Consider the following 17,414-nt stretch of genomic DNA (forward strand, 5'->3'; position numbering starts at 1 on the left):
ATTTATTTACTTGTTATGCTCATGTTTTAATAATATCAAATTATCAATAGCTAACTTTGAAAGAGAAAAAATGAAACTGGAGTAAGCAAATTTCAAATGAATCCACTCTGTTCAAAAATGAAATTTGTAATTATCAATAAATATTAAGATTACCATTAACCAACACTCCTCGAGTCTAGAAAAAGAAAAAGAAAAAAAATGTGGTCAAGTCACTATTCTCGGTTCCCTACTTCCCAATATTGTGTATAACTTGGCTACTCTTTCACTTAACATGACCAACTGGGGAACAGTTTCCCCCTTTTATATATAAAGGGAAAAAAAATAAAAAGCATTGGAAACACAAAGAAGGGTCTTAAGACTCCAGCAGTGATTGTAAGAAGCAACTGTGGAGACTCCCTCCTCATCAACTATCAAGCTCTGTTGTATCAAAAAAAGACCATCTTTTGAGGCATCTTGCTAGCTAGCTAGGCTCTGGCGGCACTACCTTCAGGCTGCGCAACCACTCGCACAAGCTGGGATCATCAAAATGAATAAAGCTGCTTTTCAGCTTTGTCCGCTGCTCTATTGTTAAGGAGCGTAACTGCGGGAATCTTGCCTCCTGCAATGTATAACAACACTCATTTCAGTTGAATGTGTTAAAGGGAAAACCGTGCACTTTATTTAGGGGATCAAGGCATAAGAATTAACACTATTTCCTTTCTCTCACTCTTCTCACCTGTTCATATGGAGGATCCCTGTGTGCCGGTATGAGACGAGAAACAAAGTATCTGGCCTGAGAGCTTCCCTCCTGTACAACGTCCATAAAGAAGAGCTTGTCTTAATTTCCATACACTAGTCTAAACCAATAACTAACAAACACTTTTAAGGTTTAGAAGAAAAACCTTGAATGCAAGGATGCGAGGGGCAGGAAACCGCTGTTCAGTTAGTTCTTCGGCTAATGTCCTGCAAGCTGCCAAAGCAGCTGCACTTTTCCCTTCATCAGCTGCAAGTTCAGCACCCTGAATTTCACAAAAAAATGTGGAAAAGGAGTTATAAGGGGCCAAATGCAATGGAAAAATTAGTAAATAACAGTACTCTCTCCAATTGGTTATAATAAAAACAATTAACAAATAAGTGATATGGCATATGCCATCTAGTAGTCTCTCTTGTTTTTCCTTATCCCTAGATTTCTTATCACACTTTAAACAAGGGAAATGGGGGCAGTCAAACCTAAACAATAAATACTTAAGACTGCAAATAAATTTTGTTCAATCACTACTTAATTTATTATATTTTTTTTTTCTTTCCATAACTCAGATCTTGTAAGTCCTAACAAACATAAGAAGAAAAAAGAGACAGGCAAGATAAATAGATCCATCACAGACAAGAAAAAACATGAGCCAAGGTACATACCAACCAAATAAAGACATCTGTACCATGGTCAAGAACTACTGCTGCATCAGACTGCATAGCAAGGTCATAAGCTGGTAGTTCCTCAAAAGTTCCTCCTTCTCGGTGCACTAGACATCGAGGTGCAATCATACGAAGTGAAAGATCAAAGGATGCATTCAAAAATAAGTTGCGTAATACAGACCTCTCATCTTCGTGCCCAACAATGCTTCCTAAAAGGGGTCCTCGTCTAAGATGAAATAGGAGCTCTGGTAATAAAGAGATCTCCTTGGAGAAACGATAGAGTTTTGATTTTGGTACTTGAGACCCAAATTTCAGGGCAATGTCTTTAATTCTTTCATCTATTGTTTTTCGCATGTCAATTGCATCAGAATAGTTTTTTGCTCTGAGAAGGGTCCTCTTGGCAATAAGGACTGCCGCTACTTCATCTTGAACACTCTGGAGATATGCGGAAACACTTGTAACAACTGGCAATCTAACAGTAATTACTCTTGATATGTCAGCTTGATACACATTTGAATACTGAATTGCAAACTGAAAAAACACATAATCACTCTTAATATCTCCTTTGGTTTCCATAGAGAGTGAAAAGCTCTGTGTTTCTTCAACACTAAGCATTTGTATACAAAGAGAAGTATCATTCTTGAAAGTTTCATGAGTGTCAACATGTGCCTCTTCACCAGGACCCACAACCTGAGTTATAAGAATATCATCAGAACAGCGAATTTCCAGCAAACCATGAGAACCTGCAGCCCTGGTAGCCGCTCTTTGCAAATTAACACCAAAGGCCTCTCCAAAGTCATCATGAAGAACCAAAACACCTCCAGACGCTTTTGCTAGCGGCTGTAAAACAGGAATCCTAACAGGACACGTACCAGCACATAGAATGTCCACAACTGTATTGTGCCTATGAGCCTCTTGACCTAAATTTTCCATCCATTTCAAAGCCAACTTCTCCATATGAGGATAATTTGGGTGACTGAAGGAATGAGGAACAGATCCAGGGCCATATGTATTAGGTCCACCAGCACAGACAATAATCCTACTATTACCTCCAGACCTTTTTATTACCCCCCGAGATATTTCTGCAGACGGTCCCTGAATTATAGCAAGAGCAACCTCCACAGCTGTTCCCAGACAACGGTCTCTAGAGGCCTCAGCAACGTTCAGTTTATAAGGCCTAAGTGATGAGAATATAGCATGTGCAACAGGCAGCGAAGCATGCATTGGTGATAAATAAATTCCTGTGCCATAAATCAATCCCTTCAATGATTCCTGGCTTGGTGATTTTTCACCAGGAAGCACATCAGCAGATGCAACTAATTCTTCTGAAAAGTCATAAACTGATACTGTTCGACCATACAACACTATCCCTATTCTTGTTGTTGGGGGAAGTGAATCAACAAACGCATGCAAAGAACTCTGTAGATGTTGTAGGTGTGGTTCATCTAAGCATTCATCTATGACAAGAACAATAGGTGCTGAGGTTCTTGAATCAGAAACCGGAACAAAACCAGGTCTTTTGTTCCCAGTTTGAACATAATCAACCATAGTAGAAGCCAATTCAGGAAAATTAAGTAGATCTTCTTTGCTAGGAGCTATGTATTCACCCTCACTTCCATTCAGTTTCCTGCATATTATACACTGCCACTGGCCTGAACCAAGTAGTACACTGCAATAGATATTTGCATAAGCTCCACAACTCTGGCAGCGATGTGGATCACGTTGTATTATTTGAGGACCAGGTGAAATCTCCTTTCCAGGAGATATCAATGCCCCAAAACCCAAACTTGGAACATTTGCTTGTTTCTTTTGTTTCAATACCTAAATAACAGATCAGCGGGAAAGGAATTTAACTAATTATAATTAATAAAGGGAAAGAAACATGTATAATTTCACATATAGATCATAGTCTTGGTTTTGCATCAAAGAAAGAAGTAAGTACCTTATGTGCTGAGAATAAGACAAATGGGGCTTCCCCAACATGAGCTGAGTCTTCTGGAACACCTTGGTGCGGGAAATCAACCAATCCATTTGAGAACTGGGGAGGAGAGGATGTTGGGATAGATGATCCGGAAGAGAAAGCAAGCGGCTGAGGAGTTACCGGCGATGCCCGAAAAGGCACAGCAGCAGGGCGTACAGGTGAAGTAAAAACAGGAGGTCCAGGAGGAGTGCTCAGGTGAGAAATTGGGCTGCCGGATTTCACCCCATTGGAAGAGGATAGTACATTTGGTGGTGATCTAATTGAAGGTGAAATAGCAGTTTGATCTTGTTGGAATGTAGGCGGAGGAAACTTGGGAGAAATTAAAGGAGGAGGAATGGGGGTTTTCTCAGACAGAGACGTCGATGACTCGGAGGAGTAAGAGGGGTTGTTAGAGTATCCAACATTAGGCTGTGGTGGATTAGCCATGGGAATTCGAATATTCGCTATTGGAACAAAGAATTCTTCAAGAACCCAGAACCAAAAGTATCAAACTTTACAGAAAACAAAAGCAAATCTATATCAGATGAGTTTGAATTGGCAGGCAAAATCATTGAATTGTTGCACAGAACACATAGAAAAGTAAATTAACAAAATGAAAGAGAGAAAAAATAAAAAACAATGAAAACCCAGTTCAAGATAGGCAGAAAGATTGTACCTTGGAACTAAAATTCGAATGATGGAGGAAACCCAATGAGTTGTGTGGCCGCCATAAGTGAATCAGATTGAAGAAATCTACAATTAATTAGCAAAGGTTAGGATGACATGAAATTGAGTTTAAATGGATCAGATCGTGTAAGAAGAAAATTGAGAAACCTGATAGAAGGATATGATGATTCAGAAGATGGAATCAAAATGAAGAATTGACTCATTTCGTTCTCATTTCTTTCTCTTCAATTCAACACCGTTTCTTCTCCTTCTTCTTCTCTTGGTAACTTACCCAATATTCTTGTATTATATTCTGCGGCCCCAAAAACCAAAAAATGAATGAGATTTTTACACCTCATGTCAAAATTGACACTTTTTTTACATTTTTATCCTTACACGGTTTTTTAAACTTTTTTAACTTTTACATTTTTCAATTTTACTTTTCAAAGAGTTTAATAATTACAATTTTACCTTTTCCCTTCTTCCTTACACACGTACACGCACGCCACCTCATAAATCCTTTCTTTTTTTTTTTTTTGAATTTTTCATTTACCTGATTCTTCCACTCTTCAAACCGAGCTTCCCACGATCACCATAATCAAGCCCTAACCAATTTCTTCTTCCCACGATCACCTTCTCCAAGCCCTCACCCACGTTTTCCTCAACCTACATTGTCATCCTCCTCTATATTTTCTCTATATAAATGGCAACCACTAGAAGTGGTTCGAAATCACCATCTCCGGCGAAGAAAGTTTCTAAAAAATCGAAGAAGGCTCCAACTGTTACTTCCAAAGTCGAACCTAAGATGGGGTTAAAAAAAATTGCTAAAAATTTAGTGGCTGATGTTCCAGAGACATCGGGCACTAAGAAAAGAGCCCCTCCTGTTAAAGTAGATGCTCCTAAGACTAAGAGAGCAAAAATTTCCAAGTCTGCACGCGATGTAAGTTTCTCTTTGTTGTTTTTAAATTTTTCTTTAGTTTTTTTCTGGTTGTTTTATTTCTGGTGTTACATTTGATGATTTAAAGTTTTCCCCATTTTTTGTTCTAGGTTTCCTCAGATTCTGATTTTGAGGATGAAGTGCATGGTGAGGACCAAAAGCCCAAAGTTGAATCAAAGGTAATTTAAATTAGCTTGGTTTCATTTTATTGTGTTAATTTTTACATGAGCTTTTTAGGTCACTGGTTTAGGTGTTTATTAGGATGTTTTTATGTTTTTTTGGTGTTCTTTATGTATTTCTGTCATGTATTGTGGTTGATGTTGTTTTGTTGTTTTTATTCAGTTGTTGTTTGGTTGTTGAAAAAAAACCCAGTTCAATTCGTATTTTGTCACAGTTTTGAATTGCTTTTCCCCATTGGTTGGTTATATGTTTATTGTGAATTTGTTTTCGGTTGTTTTACACACTATTGGTATTGAGAAGCATTTTACTAATTTCAATTGCAACAAGATCTTTCAGTGTTGTTTATTCTTTAGTTTTGTATATGTTTATTGTCAGTTTTTTCTCGGTTGTTTGTCACACTACTATTATCGACTACCATTTTCGAAATTTCATAACAACGAGTTTGTACAGTGTTGTTAATATTTTAGTTGTTTTTTTTTTAAGTTGTGACAGTGTTATTACTGTATTTTTTTGAAAGTTGTTTATCTCTTACATTTATCATACTGTAAGGGTTTCATAAACGTTGTTTTTAGGTTTTTTATTGGCTGTAATTTGGTTACTACATTTTTATATATTCATTGTTATTGTATCTAAGATTTGTTGCTTTTGTTTTTCTTTTTTGTTGCAGGTCCATGCTAGGACCTCAGTGAAGGTTGAAGGATTTGACCTACCAAAGAAAAATCCCCCTAAGGTGTCTTTTTTTAAAAAAAAAATATTATTTTTATTATTTGTTTTCTATTTTTTTTTTAGTTTTTTTTTTGTTTTTGTCCTGATTTATTTTGTTTATATTGATACAGGAATGGGATTATATTTATGACCAGAAGAATCTATTCATTGCTAAAGCCTTTTCCACTGCTACTTTCCAGGTGATAGAGAACATTAAGTCTTGTCTTTCAGATGTACAGCTTGAAATGTTTTCAAAAACCTGTTTTGGTCATTTCCTTAACCTTCCCGATTTTAAAGTTCAACCCCAAGTGTTTCATGGGTTGTTGCTCGGGAGGTTCGGCAACCTAATGATGCCGAGTTCAGGTAATGATACGCGGTGTTAGGCTTAGGTTTAGCATTGAGGAATTTGCATTGATTACCCGGGTTAGACCGTGAAGGTGATCGTAGTGTCTTAGATTTTAAGCAAGAGGTTAATAGTCTTTGTGAAAGATATTGGCCAACTTCGTCCTCTATCACTAAGGAATCATAGGGAATGTTTTACCACCAAGAGTTGGGGTGATTCTGATGAGGATGCTGTGAAGTTGGCAGTTTTGTATTTCGTGGAGTGGTTCTTGCTTAGTGGCACTAAGCATAAAAATGTACCCAAGTCTATTTTAGATGTTGTAGATAGTGGGAGGTACAATGAATTTGCTTGGGGCCGGAGTTCTTTTGAATTGACTATTTCCTCATTGAAGGGTAAGCTTGATAGTTGGGTTGAGGGGGTTAGGAAGGCAAGGAGTTCGGGAAAGAGGCCGAGTGTTTTTTACACTTTGATTGGTTGTCCTCATGTTCTTCAAGTTTGGTTCTACGAGTGTTGTAAGTACATGAAAGGTAAGTACTGCCAAAAGGAAAGCTCTCGTATTCCAAGGATCACTCAGTGGACATGCAATAGTCAACCTACTTTCAAAGTTTTGAAGACTACTATCTTTGATGTTTCCAAAGATAAGGTATATCTGTTTGTTGTAATTTGGTTTTTCAGTAGTTGTTTTTGTGTTGTTTTTCATTATTATTAATCTTCATAATTGAAATTTTAATTTTGGTGTTTTTTGATCAGCTGCAACTTTCAAATATGAGGCCCACGGCTGGTGAGTTCAAAGCTTTGAAACTGAGCAGTTTCAAGTTCGACACCGACTACAACTCTTACAAGAGTCTTCCTGTTCCCGAAGAGCCAACTGTTGCTCAGAGTGACATTTCTGTCAAGCTTGATGCCTTTTCTGAGAAATTTCATGGGTTGGAGGTCAAGATCGATTCGTTGCATACTTCCCAACAGAAGATTTCATCTGATTTGGTTGAGTTGAAAGAGTTTGTGTCTGCACAGTTTGTTTCTTTTGGTGCTCAGATGGCTTCAATGCAGACACAGTTTTCTACTGTTTTTTCCGATTCCTATGCCAAGGTATTTTAGTGCCTCCTTTCTATTATTGTATGTCCACTCTTGCATTTGTGCCCTCAAGCACTCCATTAATGTTGTCACTGGTGTTTCCCTTGCTGCTAATTTGCTGAGTTCAGTGCCTCAGCTATGTTTGATGTCATGGTAGAGTACCTACAATTTGGACAGTTTCTGTCATAGTTCTACTTTTGGAAAAAAACTCAAACGCAACGCAAAAACAACGCAAATACAACGCTATAAATAGGCTATAAATAGGTGAACATATCATTAATTTTATCCTTCTTATTAGTTTTCACCTGTTGTTTTCTGAATGATACCTTGACCATTTTTCATGGCCAATTTTCTCCAGGTACGGTCTTATGCGCTTATCCAAGTTGTCTAGCTCCCTCATATGGAATTCAAACTCCATTTCTGTGTAAGCTTTTGCGATTCTCGCAAAGAATGGCACTCTGAAATGCTTTGCATTTTTCTTGAATTTTGTTTTGAGGTTCGACAAGAGGTGGAAGATGCAGTAGCCATGTGTTATTTCAGGGAACACTTTCCTAGTTGCTTTGATGATGCTTTCATGTACGTCGATATTAGGCATTGACATTCTCGAACCCCGAATGCTTCTCTTATTTTTTTTAAGAACCACTCCCACGATTTATCGTTCTCAGAATCAACTATGCAGTATGCTAGTGGAAAAATTTTAGATTCTGCATCTTGTGTGTTGGCAGTGAGCAACGTGCCTCCATACGCGGCCTTTAGGAATGTACCGTCTACCACGATGATTGGTTTGCAGTTTGGCCAACCTTTTATAGCAGCATTCAATGCAACAAATGCATATTTGAAACTGTCATCATCATCTTTCTCTATGTCTATTAATGTTCCTGAATTTTAATCAAACAGGATTTTTTCAAACAACATGTACTCAACGAAATAACAACTCAAAAACAACTGTTTTTTCACAAATATTTTCAAAGTAAAATTTTTAAATTTTTTTTTACCTGGATTTGTTTTTACGTAGCATGTACGGAGTATCTTGGCAAGAGATTGTACGACTCTTTAGCATTTCCATGTAGGTTGGGTTTGTGCTCGCTCTTTTACTACGCCATGCTTTCATGTAATTCATCTTTATTCCGTATTTGTCTTTCATTTCGTCTTTATGTCTGTAGGGCCGCACTTTGTTTTCGAGTTCAAGAATTTTGGTTTTACAAAGTCCGCTATCAACTTTGATGTAGCTTGTCGTTGATCTCCAAATCTTATTATGCTTTGCACATGTGTGTTCTTCTTCGTAGCTCCTTATTATGAATGTTTCGTGTTTCCATTTTTTGTAGCCTTTAAACTCCATTTGCAGTTTGTGTCCAAACACACTATGTTGTATTCTTTTGTGCAAGATTTCACTACTTTGTATTGAAATGTCTTCTTGATTGCAAAGTAGCATAGTGTACTTATCAATGTTTCTTTGTCCTTGTAAATTTGCCCCTTCTCTATTGTTTCATGTCGTTTGTCATTGATGATCATCATTTCTGTGTTGTCCACTTCCTCTTCTTCTTCCCCTGGTTGTTTTCTAGTTGCCGTACCATTTCTCAGCCCACAAGCTTTGCATAGTCGGTGAAGTCGAAATCTTCATCTACTGCCGTAGTTTTTCTCTGTTGTTGTCTGGTTGTTGTATGGTTGATTCGATGACATTATTCTTGTTTCTAGGAAAAATGCATCAACTTCACCGGATCCCATCGTCTGCTTGAGATAGTTGTTGCTTGGAAGTTGTTGCCGTGTTGTTTCCGAGGTTGCGCAAGTCTTCCCGTGTTGCGTTGTTCTCATACGATTCCATGATCATATTGTTCCACACCATTGTTTGGTTAGGTGGTGCCGTGTTCTTTGGTTTTGTTCACACACAATGGGTACCTTGTGAAATCAACCTCCTTCGTTAATAGCTTTATGTAGAACAACGGACTTTTGTCATCCTTGATTTGTAGTGGTTGGCCTCCTTCCTTCGGTTGATATTTCGGTTGTAGTTGTGTTGATTCATGGTTGCATTGGAGTTCTTCCATCATTATTCTCATTAGTTCCTCAAAAGTGCACTTGGTCGAAATTAATTCTCCACTTGATTCATAATCAACATAGTTTCGTTGTCATCCCAATGCCCATTCGTCTTTTGCACCAATATTTGTAATGGTTCTGTTTCCTGAAATAATGTAAATTATTTACTTGGTTCAGTTTTTGTAGTTGCAAACAACTATTTTAATCTGTCAAAACAACCAATAAACAACTCTTTCCAACAATAACTTATGCATCTAACACTTTCATCTGACCGACTATTTATATAGGTTAAATCAACTATCAAACAACTATTTCAAAACTGATCACTAATTAATAACAGTAGATTCATATTTTCCAGTTTGTAGATCCCAAACAACTATTATTGCACTGTAAAACAACTTGTAAACAACAGTTTCAGAATAAAACACTGTAGCAACTATTTATATGCCTTAATGTTTATTTTCATGCAAACCGTTGTTGTTTTTTTCTCAGATTCATCAATATTTCATTATTATTTCAATTTAATCCGGTTTTCATCAATTAATATCAAATTTCTATTCATCTACACTAAAATTTTTTTTCACGTTCATTAAAAAATTTGTTTACCTTCAATTCTCCTTCTGATTCAATCATGGGTGAGTTTCTTTGATTTCCAGCTCTCCTTCTACTCGGTTCTTCTCCTCTGATCGCGATTTCTTTGTTCAATGATTGTTGTTTTTGAGTTTTTTTTGTACATCAATGGAGGTTTCCTGGTTTTTTTTTTTCCTTTTCGTTTTTGATTTTGGATTTTCGGGATTCAGCTGGTTTCCTAGGAGTTCTACATTTTGAATTGAATTTGATTTTGCTGGTTTTTGGAAGAAAAATGGTTGAGATTGGGTTGTTGGAGTTGGACGGCTGGGTCACGAAGAAGGATCGGCTGGTCACGAAGAAGATGGAGTTTCCCTTTCCGTTTTCTCAGCCGGCATTTTTGTAATTAACAACTTTTTAATTTCCATTTTTGTTTATTTCCTTTTTTGGGGTCATAAATGTAAATTTCATCTATTTTTAGTCTATAATAGAAAAAATCTCAAAATGAATCTTGTAACTTACCCAATATTTTTTCTTGCAAAAAAATAAATAAATAAACTTACCCAATATTTTCTTTTCTTTTTTTTTTTACAAATGTAACTTACCCAATATTAATTCAGCAAATAAAAAAAAAGTATTTTTTATTTTTGTGTTCATCAAATCGCTCAAACCGTCCGCACCACACCGCACCACAAAAAGAAAATGCGCTTTAAAATTCTTTGCGGTGCGGTTGCGATTTGAATTTTTCATAAATCGCGCAGTGCGGTGCAGTTTGCAGTTTTGAATTGTTAGTATGCGGTTCAAACCGCACCGCACTGCACATTATAAAAATATAAATTTTTATATTTATTTAGGTTCAATATGTGAATATCCAACAAAAACCTATTAATTATTGTATTGTCCGTACCACACTATTTTTTGCGGTGCGGTTTTTGCTATTTTTTAGTTTTGCAGGGTGCGGTTTGAAAAATTGGAAAAATCACATGTGCATGTGCAGGTTGGTTTGAAAAAATAGTTAAAAACTGCACCACCCGAGCACCCCTAATTTTTACACTTTTAAATATTTTTTTTTTGTATTTTTACGAAATTTTATATAAAAAGGTGCTGCAACCTAAATTACAACAAAAATTATATAGAAATTGTTATTGTAATTAGTACTTGCAACTATTTAAAAAAAACTAAAACCGTAATTTTTTTTTTTAAAAAAAACACAATATATAAACTAATTCCACTTAAAAAAAATAAAAAATTAATTATGCCTAAGAAACATCAAGCATCCCTCCCCCCAAAATCAATAAACGGAAACCAGTAACCAACCACCGTTACCATGACCAATATGGATAAAGCTATGGACGAAGGAGAGGAAGACCATGACTATCTCAATGGCAATGGCCACTCCCATCATCACAACTCCAACACCGCTTCCCAAATCCAACAACACTTCTCCCACCATCTCCAAGGCATCGCCCGCATCAACAACGGCAGCTTTGGTTGTTGCCCTCACTCCGTCTTGGCTGCCCACCACGAATGGCATCTTCGCTTCCTCCGCCAACCCGACAAGTTCTACTCCGACGTCCTCCCCGACGCCCTCCTCCACTCCCGCTCCCTCCTCAAGTCCCTCATCAACGCTGACTACCTCCATCAGGTCTCCCTCATCGACAACGCCACCACTGCTGCCGCTATCGTCCTCCGCCACATCTCCACCTCCCTCTCCCGCAATGACACCGTCGTCATGTTCAACTGCGCCTTCCAGGCTGTCAAGAAATCCATCCAAGCCTACGTCGCCACCGCCGGCGCCTCCGTCGTTGAGATCCCGCTTCCCTTTCCTGTTCGTTCCCCCCAAGAAATCGTTGCCCGGTTCAGGAAGGGTTTACAGAGAGGAAAAGCCAACGGTAGCAAGATTAGGTTAGCCATAATTGATCATATTACTTCCATGCCCTCTGTCCTTATTCCCGTTGGGGAATTAGTTCGCATATGCAGGGAGGAGGGTGTCGACCAGGTCTTTGTCGATGCAGCTCACGCCTTGGGTACTGTCCCCGTCGATGTAAAAGAGATTGGGGCCGATTTCTATGTGACAAACTTGCATAAATGGTTCTTTTGTCCACCTTCTGTTGCCGTGTTTTATAGCCGGAATGAGTTGCCCATTGAGACTTCTTGGATTGGGACTCGGGACTATAGCTCACAGCTCCTTGTGCCTTCGGTTATGGAGTTTGTGAGCACCTTCGAAGGTGGGTTAGAGGGGATTATGAAGAGGAACCATGAGAGGGTTGTTCAAATGGGACAGATGTTGATAGAGTCATGGGGCACCATTCTTGGCTCGCCGCCTCATATGTGTGCCAGTATGATTATGGTTGGCTTGCCTTCCCAATTGGGTATTTCCAGTGAGGACAATGCGTCGAAGTTGAGGTCGCATTTGCGGACCTGTTATGGTGTAGAAGTTCCTATTCATTACCAGGCTCCAGAAGATGATGCTGCAACTGAAACTAGGGATAATAAGAATGGGCTAATCAGTGGTTATGCTCGGATATCTCACCAAGTTTATAACACGGTTGAGGATTATCACAAGTTCAGAGACGCCATCAATCAACTTGTTCAGGACGGAAAAGTTTGCAAAATGCTATGATGGAAATGGAATAGAAAAGAAAAGGTATGGTTGTTAGCCTTTCGTTCAACTTTGGAATTGCTTGTAGTTTGTGTTGCTAAGCTTAAGTAGTACAACGAGTAGCATATCCGTATGTGTTAGTAATGTAGTTGCCAAATTACCGTATGTGTTAGTAATGTGTTAGTAATGTAGTTGCCAAATTACCAATTGAATGTTTTATCTATTTTTGGAAGTTGTGAAGGGTACACATGAATTGACTATGGAACTCTTAAGGCGGCCTTCTAATTTGATATGAGATACTAACATGGCTTTAACTGGTGAGGGAGAGTAGAACCAGTAGTCTAATAAGAATTTAATGGTTGAAAAGATTGTACTATGGCTCAAATATGAAGACTAACTTAGAAGAAGGGAAGCTTCTTTTTAAGGTTTTGATTTCACAATCAAGTGAACCACTTGAGGCTAGCTCAAGTGAAAAGAAAATCACAATCAAGTGTCCTTTTGGGGCAGCATGCTAAGTTTGGTGTTCGTTTTGACACTCTTAGGCTAATCAAGAGCTCTGAGCTCGCTCTGACTAAAGTAGAAACTCACTCTTAACTTCTTTTTTGTTTTTCTTTTCTTTACAGGCACAACCATTTGACAGAGTAGTTAAATGAAGGAAATCTACTTTGATTATGGTCATACTCTGCTGAAACGCTAAAGAAACCGATTTGTTTTTAAATTAGTTAACATCTGGAGAGAGAAACAAGTCAAATCGAGACCTTGATGTGTTCTGCTGTAGTTGGTTATTTATACAATTTGTGTGAAGAGAATGAGTAGCTTATTACCATGGTCTCTAGTGGGAAATCCTTATGGGAAAAGAACGTGTCAACAAAAGTAGAGTAGGAGAGTAGGATAGGATGGTAGTAAGTTGATGTAATTGAAAGGCTTGATGGGCTGATAGTTGCTAGAAAAGCGTTGTTAAGTATAAATTTATGTGTATATAATTCACATTCTGTAAATGTAATCAAGTGCTCCAATGCCAGCTTACTTTTAGCAGCTTAGTCACTTAGCACAAACTAAACTTCATTTTTGATACATGAGATTTGGAGAGTTACTACACGCATATTCTCATATTTTTATGTAATGTTCTTTTAAAAAGGCAATACTTTATGAGCAAACGCGGTAGTTTGCTACTACAAAATATGATATTCGAATTCAAGTCTCCTTGGTAAGTTTCAGACAAAGAGCAATGTAATATGGATAATTGGACATATTAGAGTAGTATCAATATTTTTTTGATTCAAGCGTTTATATATTACTCAATACATAACCTGCGACTCGAACCCAGGACTTCTAACACATCCTCCTATGGCCGCTTGAGGCTAGGAGTATCAATATTTATATATGTTAAAAAATAATTTATATAATTAACAATTAATAAATAAAAATTAAATTGTATAATTTGTTTTATAAAACAAAACTAAAATTAATAAATTAAAACATTAATGTTTGTTTTAAAAGAAATTAAGCTGAAAGCTTATATATTATAAATAAAATTATTTTTTTATAAAGAAATATATACAATTTAGAAAAAAAAAAAAAAAGAAATTAATGTCTAATTTTATTAAAAAAAAAAACATTAATACTAAAGGGTGACTACTGAATGGTTACAATTTTATTGTAACTATCATGTTTATATTTTTTTCTTACCTGTAATAGCAGGTTACTAATAAGTAAAATTTCATTTTTTAAAATCAATTAATTATAATTAATTTTTTTTAAAAAAAATAATTAATTGAATATTTTGCAAGACCTCTTTTTTTTTTTTTTTGTTTGACGTGGTGAACTGAGTCACACATGATTAACCACAATCGGCGGTGCAACTTCCTCGAACCAGGATAGCTTATTGTCTAACCGAAGGGCATGTTTTGTCAAACCATGAACTGCAAAAATCTTATCGCAAGCTACATGTGACAAAACTGCCCCGGAAATTTAGACAATAAAGCTATAACGTCTTCAAATAGCATCCAATCTCATTGAAAAACACCACCCATTAATAATAGTTGTCACCAGAGCTAGCGAAACTGAAAAAATATTACAACACCAAACCAAAAAATATAATTATATTAGAATAACAATTTATAAAATAACAATTAAAATACAAACTTAAAATTTGACCCACAACCCATAACACTAACTCAAAATTACTAAAAACTAACAAAAATTTTAAAGTATAACTAGCCAAAGGTATTATCCTTTGGCTAGTAACAACCTACTAGCACCCTATTTGAGACTACTAAAAATAAAAAACAATTAGATTAAATTTAAACTTAAACTTATCGGTAAATTTTATGTAATTGTAGGCCCTCCACAAAACAACCTACAAAATAATAAAAAATAATACTCCATTACAACACAATATAATGAAAAATATAAAGTGAAAAGTGATGGTAAATCAATCAATATTAAAGAAAAAGACTTAAAAAGATTTGAAATACTTATCTGTTAAAAGTGAAAAGAATCGTCGAAGTAGAAATTATGAGCACAAAATAGATTAATTCTCTTACTCATTGACCATACCATAAAATACCCTAAACAAATAGGGACAAGTCATAATAAATGACACAAAAACCATAAAAGGCACAAAAACCGTAAAAAGCATCAAAACTATCAAAAAATTATATAAATATGATAATGATAAGTAGATGATTATTATTGATAATACATATTCATTATGTAATATTTATTAATATTTAAAAGTCAATGATCTAAATTTATAAATATATTTAATTAAATTTATTATAAATGAATATAAAAATAAAAATATTAAAAGAATGACATAAAATTAATTATGAATAAATAAATTACTTAATAAATGGATTAGTCAATAAATTTAATAATGGTTAATCACTAATCATTAAAATATAAAAGTAAAACAAAATAAAATAATCGTTAATTTAGATCTTAATATCCAAAAAAACCGTTAATTTAGATTTACTAGCTAATAATAAGGGAAAAAGAAAATATCAAATAAATGCTAATTAAAGAATATAAAAATTTAATATAAAATTACCAAAGATTTAATGCATATATAAACATTTAATAAAATTAAAATAGTTAAAAATTGTCATAAAATATATAAAAATTAATGTGATTTAAAAAATTTAAATGTATGAAATAAATACCAAAATTAAATACAGAGATTTTACTCAACATAAATATGGCTAAATTACTTGACCATACACCGATGCAACTCTCAGCCGCCATCTTCGGTGCTACCACCATTTCTCAATCGGAAAACAAGCTCAGACAATTTTAAAAGTTACCAATCCGACACAAATCTCATCTCAAACGATTAAAGAGTGGTGGGATGCTATAGTTTCTCTTAGTTTGATCACCATTGATGTGATTAATATTTGGACTCCATATATAAACAGAAAAAAGAGAAAAGAAGCCTCAATAATCTCAATATATGAATAAACTATAAGCAGTATATATAAAGTCAAAAATATTAGAGAATGTTACGAAGCCTTATGCAATAATATTACATATATAATACATTATATATATGAATGCGTTGAAAATATAGATTGATCACATGAAAATATACTAAAGATGATCATAAGCATAATCGGGTTAAAGGCACAGAAAACATACCTAGCTCTCACTAGAAAGAAAGAAGGCGGTAATTACCCAAAAGAAGGTCGGAGTAGCGATCTCTGCAAAGGGACCATTGGGCAGTGACCTCGGAGTCACTAATGGGCCAAGGCCACAAACCGGAGTCATCGGAGAAGAAGTTTGCGGAATAGGAGGAGGAAGCCTTAAGGAAGGACCAGAGAAATCGAGAGGAATACTTGCAAGACCTCTTTTAGCAATTAATAATTATAAATAATTTTTTATATAAATCCTTACTATAATTATTATAACAGTTAAATCATTTAATTATAATATTTACAATGAAACTTTATTTATTTATTTTTTTACAAAAATTAGACTTCTTTTTACACAAATTAAAATTCTCTTCTTGTATAATAAATTTTTAAATAATTTATTATTTTTAAATAATATTAAATTATTTTTTTTATAACTAGAAGAACTAAGTATGAGTTTTTCTATTTGAGTTTGAGGTTGCTTCTTTTTTCTAGGGGAGCTTGACTTTATTTCTTTACTCTGGTTTGATTTTTTGAGTAAATGACTCCTTATAAAAAAGATAGAGGAGTTTAGCCATTTTTTTAGAAAATACATTCAACCTATTTCACTTTTTTAATTTTTAAATGTTTAAATAAAAAAAACTAAATAATTAAGTGTAATAATTTTAAATTAAAATTATAATGGTGGAGAGAATTTCGGGTCAATCTGGTAGAGAGATAGCGAGATCAAAGGAAGCTAATGGGATTCCTATTTCTATGGAGGAAAAAATGCTAACATATAAAAATCAAGATCTATTAAATAATAATATCAATGAGGAGGCTTGTTTGTTGGTGGTTTATTCGAAAAGAAGAAGGACTGATTTGGAAGGTGATGATGGGCTCCACATTAGGGATGATGTAACAATGGGTCAAAAAATTTGGATTTGGTGAGTACCGATATCCAGGCCCACCGTTCATTATGAAAATTTTATCTTGGAATTGCCACGGGCTTGAGAACCCATGGGCTTTACAATTCCTTAAGGATCTTGTGATCCAAAAGATACAGAGTATTGTGTTTCTCTGTGAGACTCTTTCTAGTCGTTCGCAGATGGAGAGAGTGCGGGTTATGTTGGGCTTTGAGGGAATGATGGCTGTGGATGTGGATGGTAGAAGTGGAGGTATTACTTTGTTATGGAAAGCTAAAGAAGAGGTGTATTTGCTTGGTTTTTCGAATGCCTATATTGATGTGCGAGTTTCTATTGAAGGGATGAATGAGTAGCGGTTTTTGGTATGTATGGCGAACCGAACAAAAGTTTCTGTTCTTCTACTTGGAATCTCTTGCGTACCCT

The 17,414-nt window shown here is 35.5% G+C and overlaps 3 protein-coding genes across 3 annotated transcripts; 2 read left to right on the top strand and 1 right to left on the bottom strand.

Moving 5' to 3' along the window:
- Positions 1-108: 108 nt before the first annotated feature.
- On the bottom strand, positions 109-10,448 carry LOC115713633 (protein transport protein SEC23 A). The gene is made up of 8 exons (XM_061108001.1): positions 10,415-10,448; positions 4,187-4,372; positions 4,029-4,105; positions 3,335-3,864; positions 1,393-3,213; positions 882-998; positions 716-787; positions 109-598 (listed from the first exon to the last, which is right to left on the bottom strand). Exons 4-8 carry the CDS (start codon positions 3,797-3,799, stop codon positions 461-463), a joined length of 2,613 nt encoding a protein of 870 aa, XP_060963984.1. The 5' UTR covers positions 3,800-3,864; positions 4,029-4,105; positions 4,187-4,372; positions 10,415-10,448; the 3' UTR covers positions 109-460.
- On the top strand, positions 4,360-7,826 carry LOC133033263 (uncharacterized). The gene is made up of 6 exons (XM_061107957.1): positions 4,360-4,958; positions 5,066-5,134; positions 5,803-5,865; positions 5,972-6,203; positions 6,330-6,826; positions 6,934-7,826. Exons 1-6 carry the CDS (start codon positions 4,722-4,724, stop codon positions 7,279-7,281), a joined length of 1,446 nt encoding a protein of 481 aa, XP_060963940.1. The 5' UTR covers positions 4,360-4,721; the 3' UTR covers positions 7,282-7,826.
- A 652-nt stretch (positions 10,449-11,100) lies between the features above and the next one.
- Positions 11,101-13,497, top strand: LOC115713573 (L-cysteine desulfhydrase). Its single transcript, XM_030642084.2, has 2 exons — positions 11,101-12,502; positions 13,081-13,497. Exon 1 carries the CDS (start codon positions 11,183-11,185, stop codon positions 12,476-12,478), a length of 1,296 nt encoding a protein of 431 aa, XP_030497944.1. The 5' UTR covers positions 11,101-11,182; the 3' UTR covers positions 12,479-12,502; positions 13,081-13,497.
- Positions 13,498-17,414: the final 3,917 nt, after the last annotated feature.

The sequence above is a fragment of the Cannabis sativa genome, unplaced genomic scaffold (assembly GCF_029168945.1).
Source record: "Cannabis sativa cultivar Pink pepper isolate KNU-18-1 unplaced genomic scaffold, ASM2916894v1 Contig3, whole genome shotgun sequence".
Taxonomy (NCBI): domain Eukaryota; kingdom Viridiplantae; phylum Streptophyta; class Magnoliopsida; order Rosales; family Cannabaceae; genus Cannabis; species Cannabis sativa.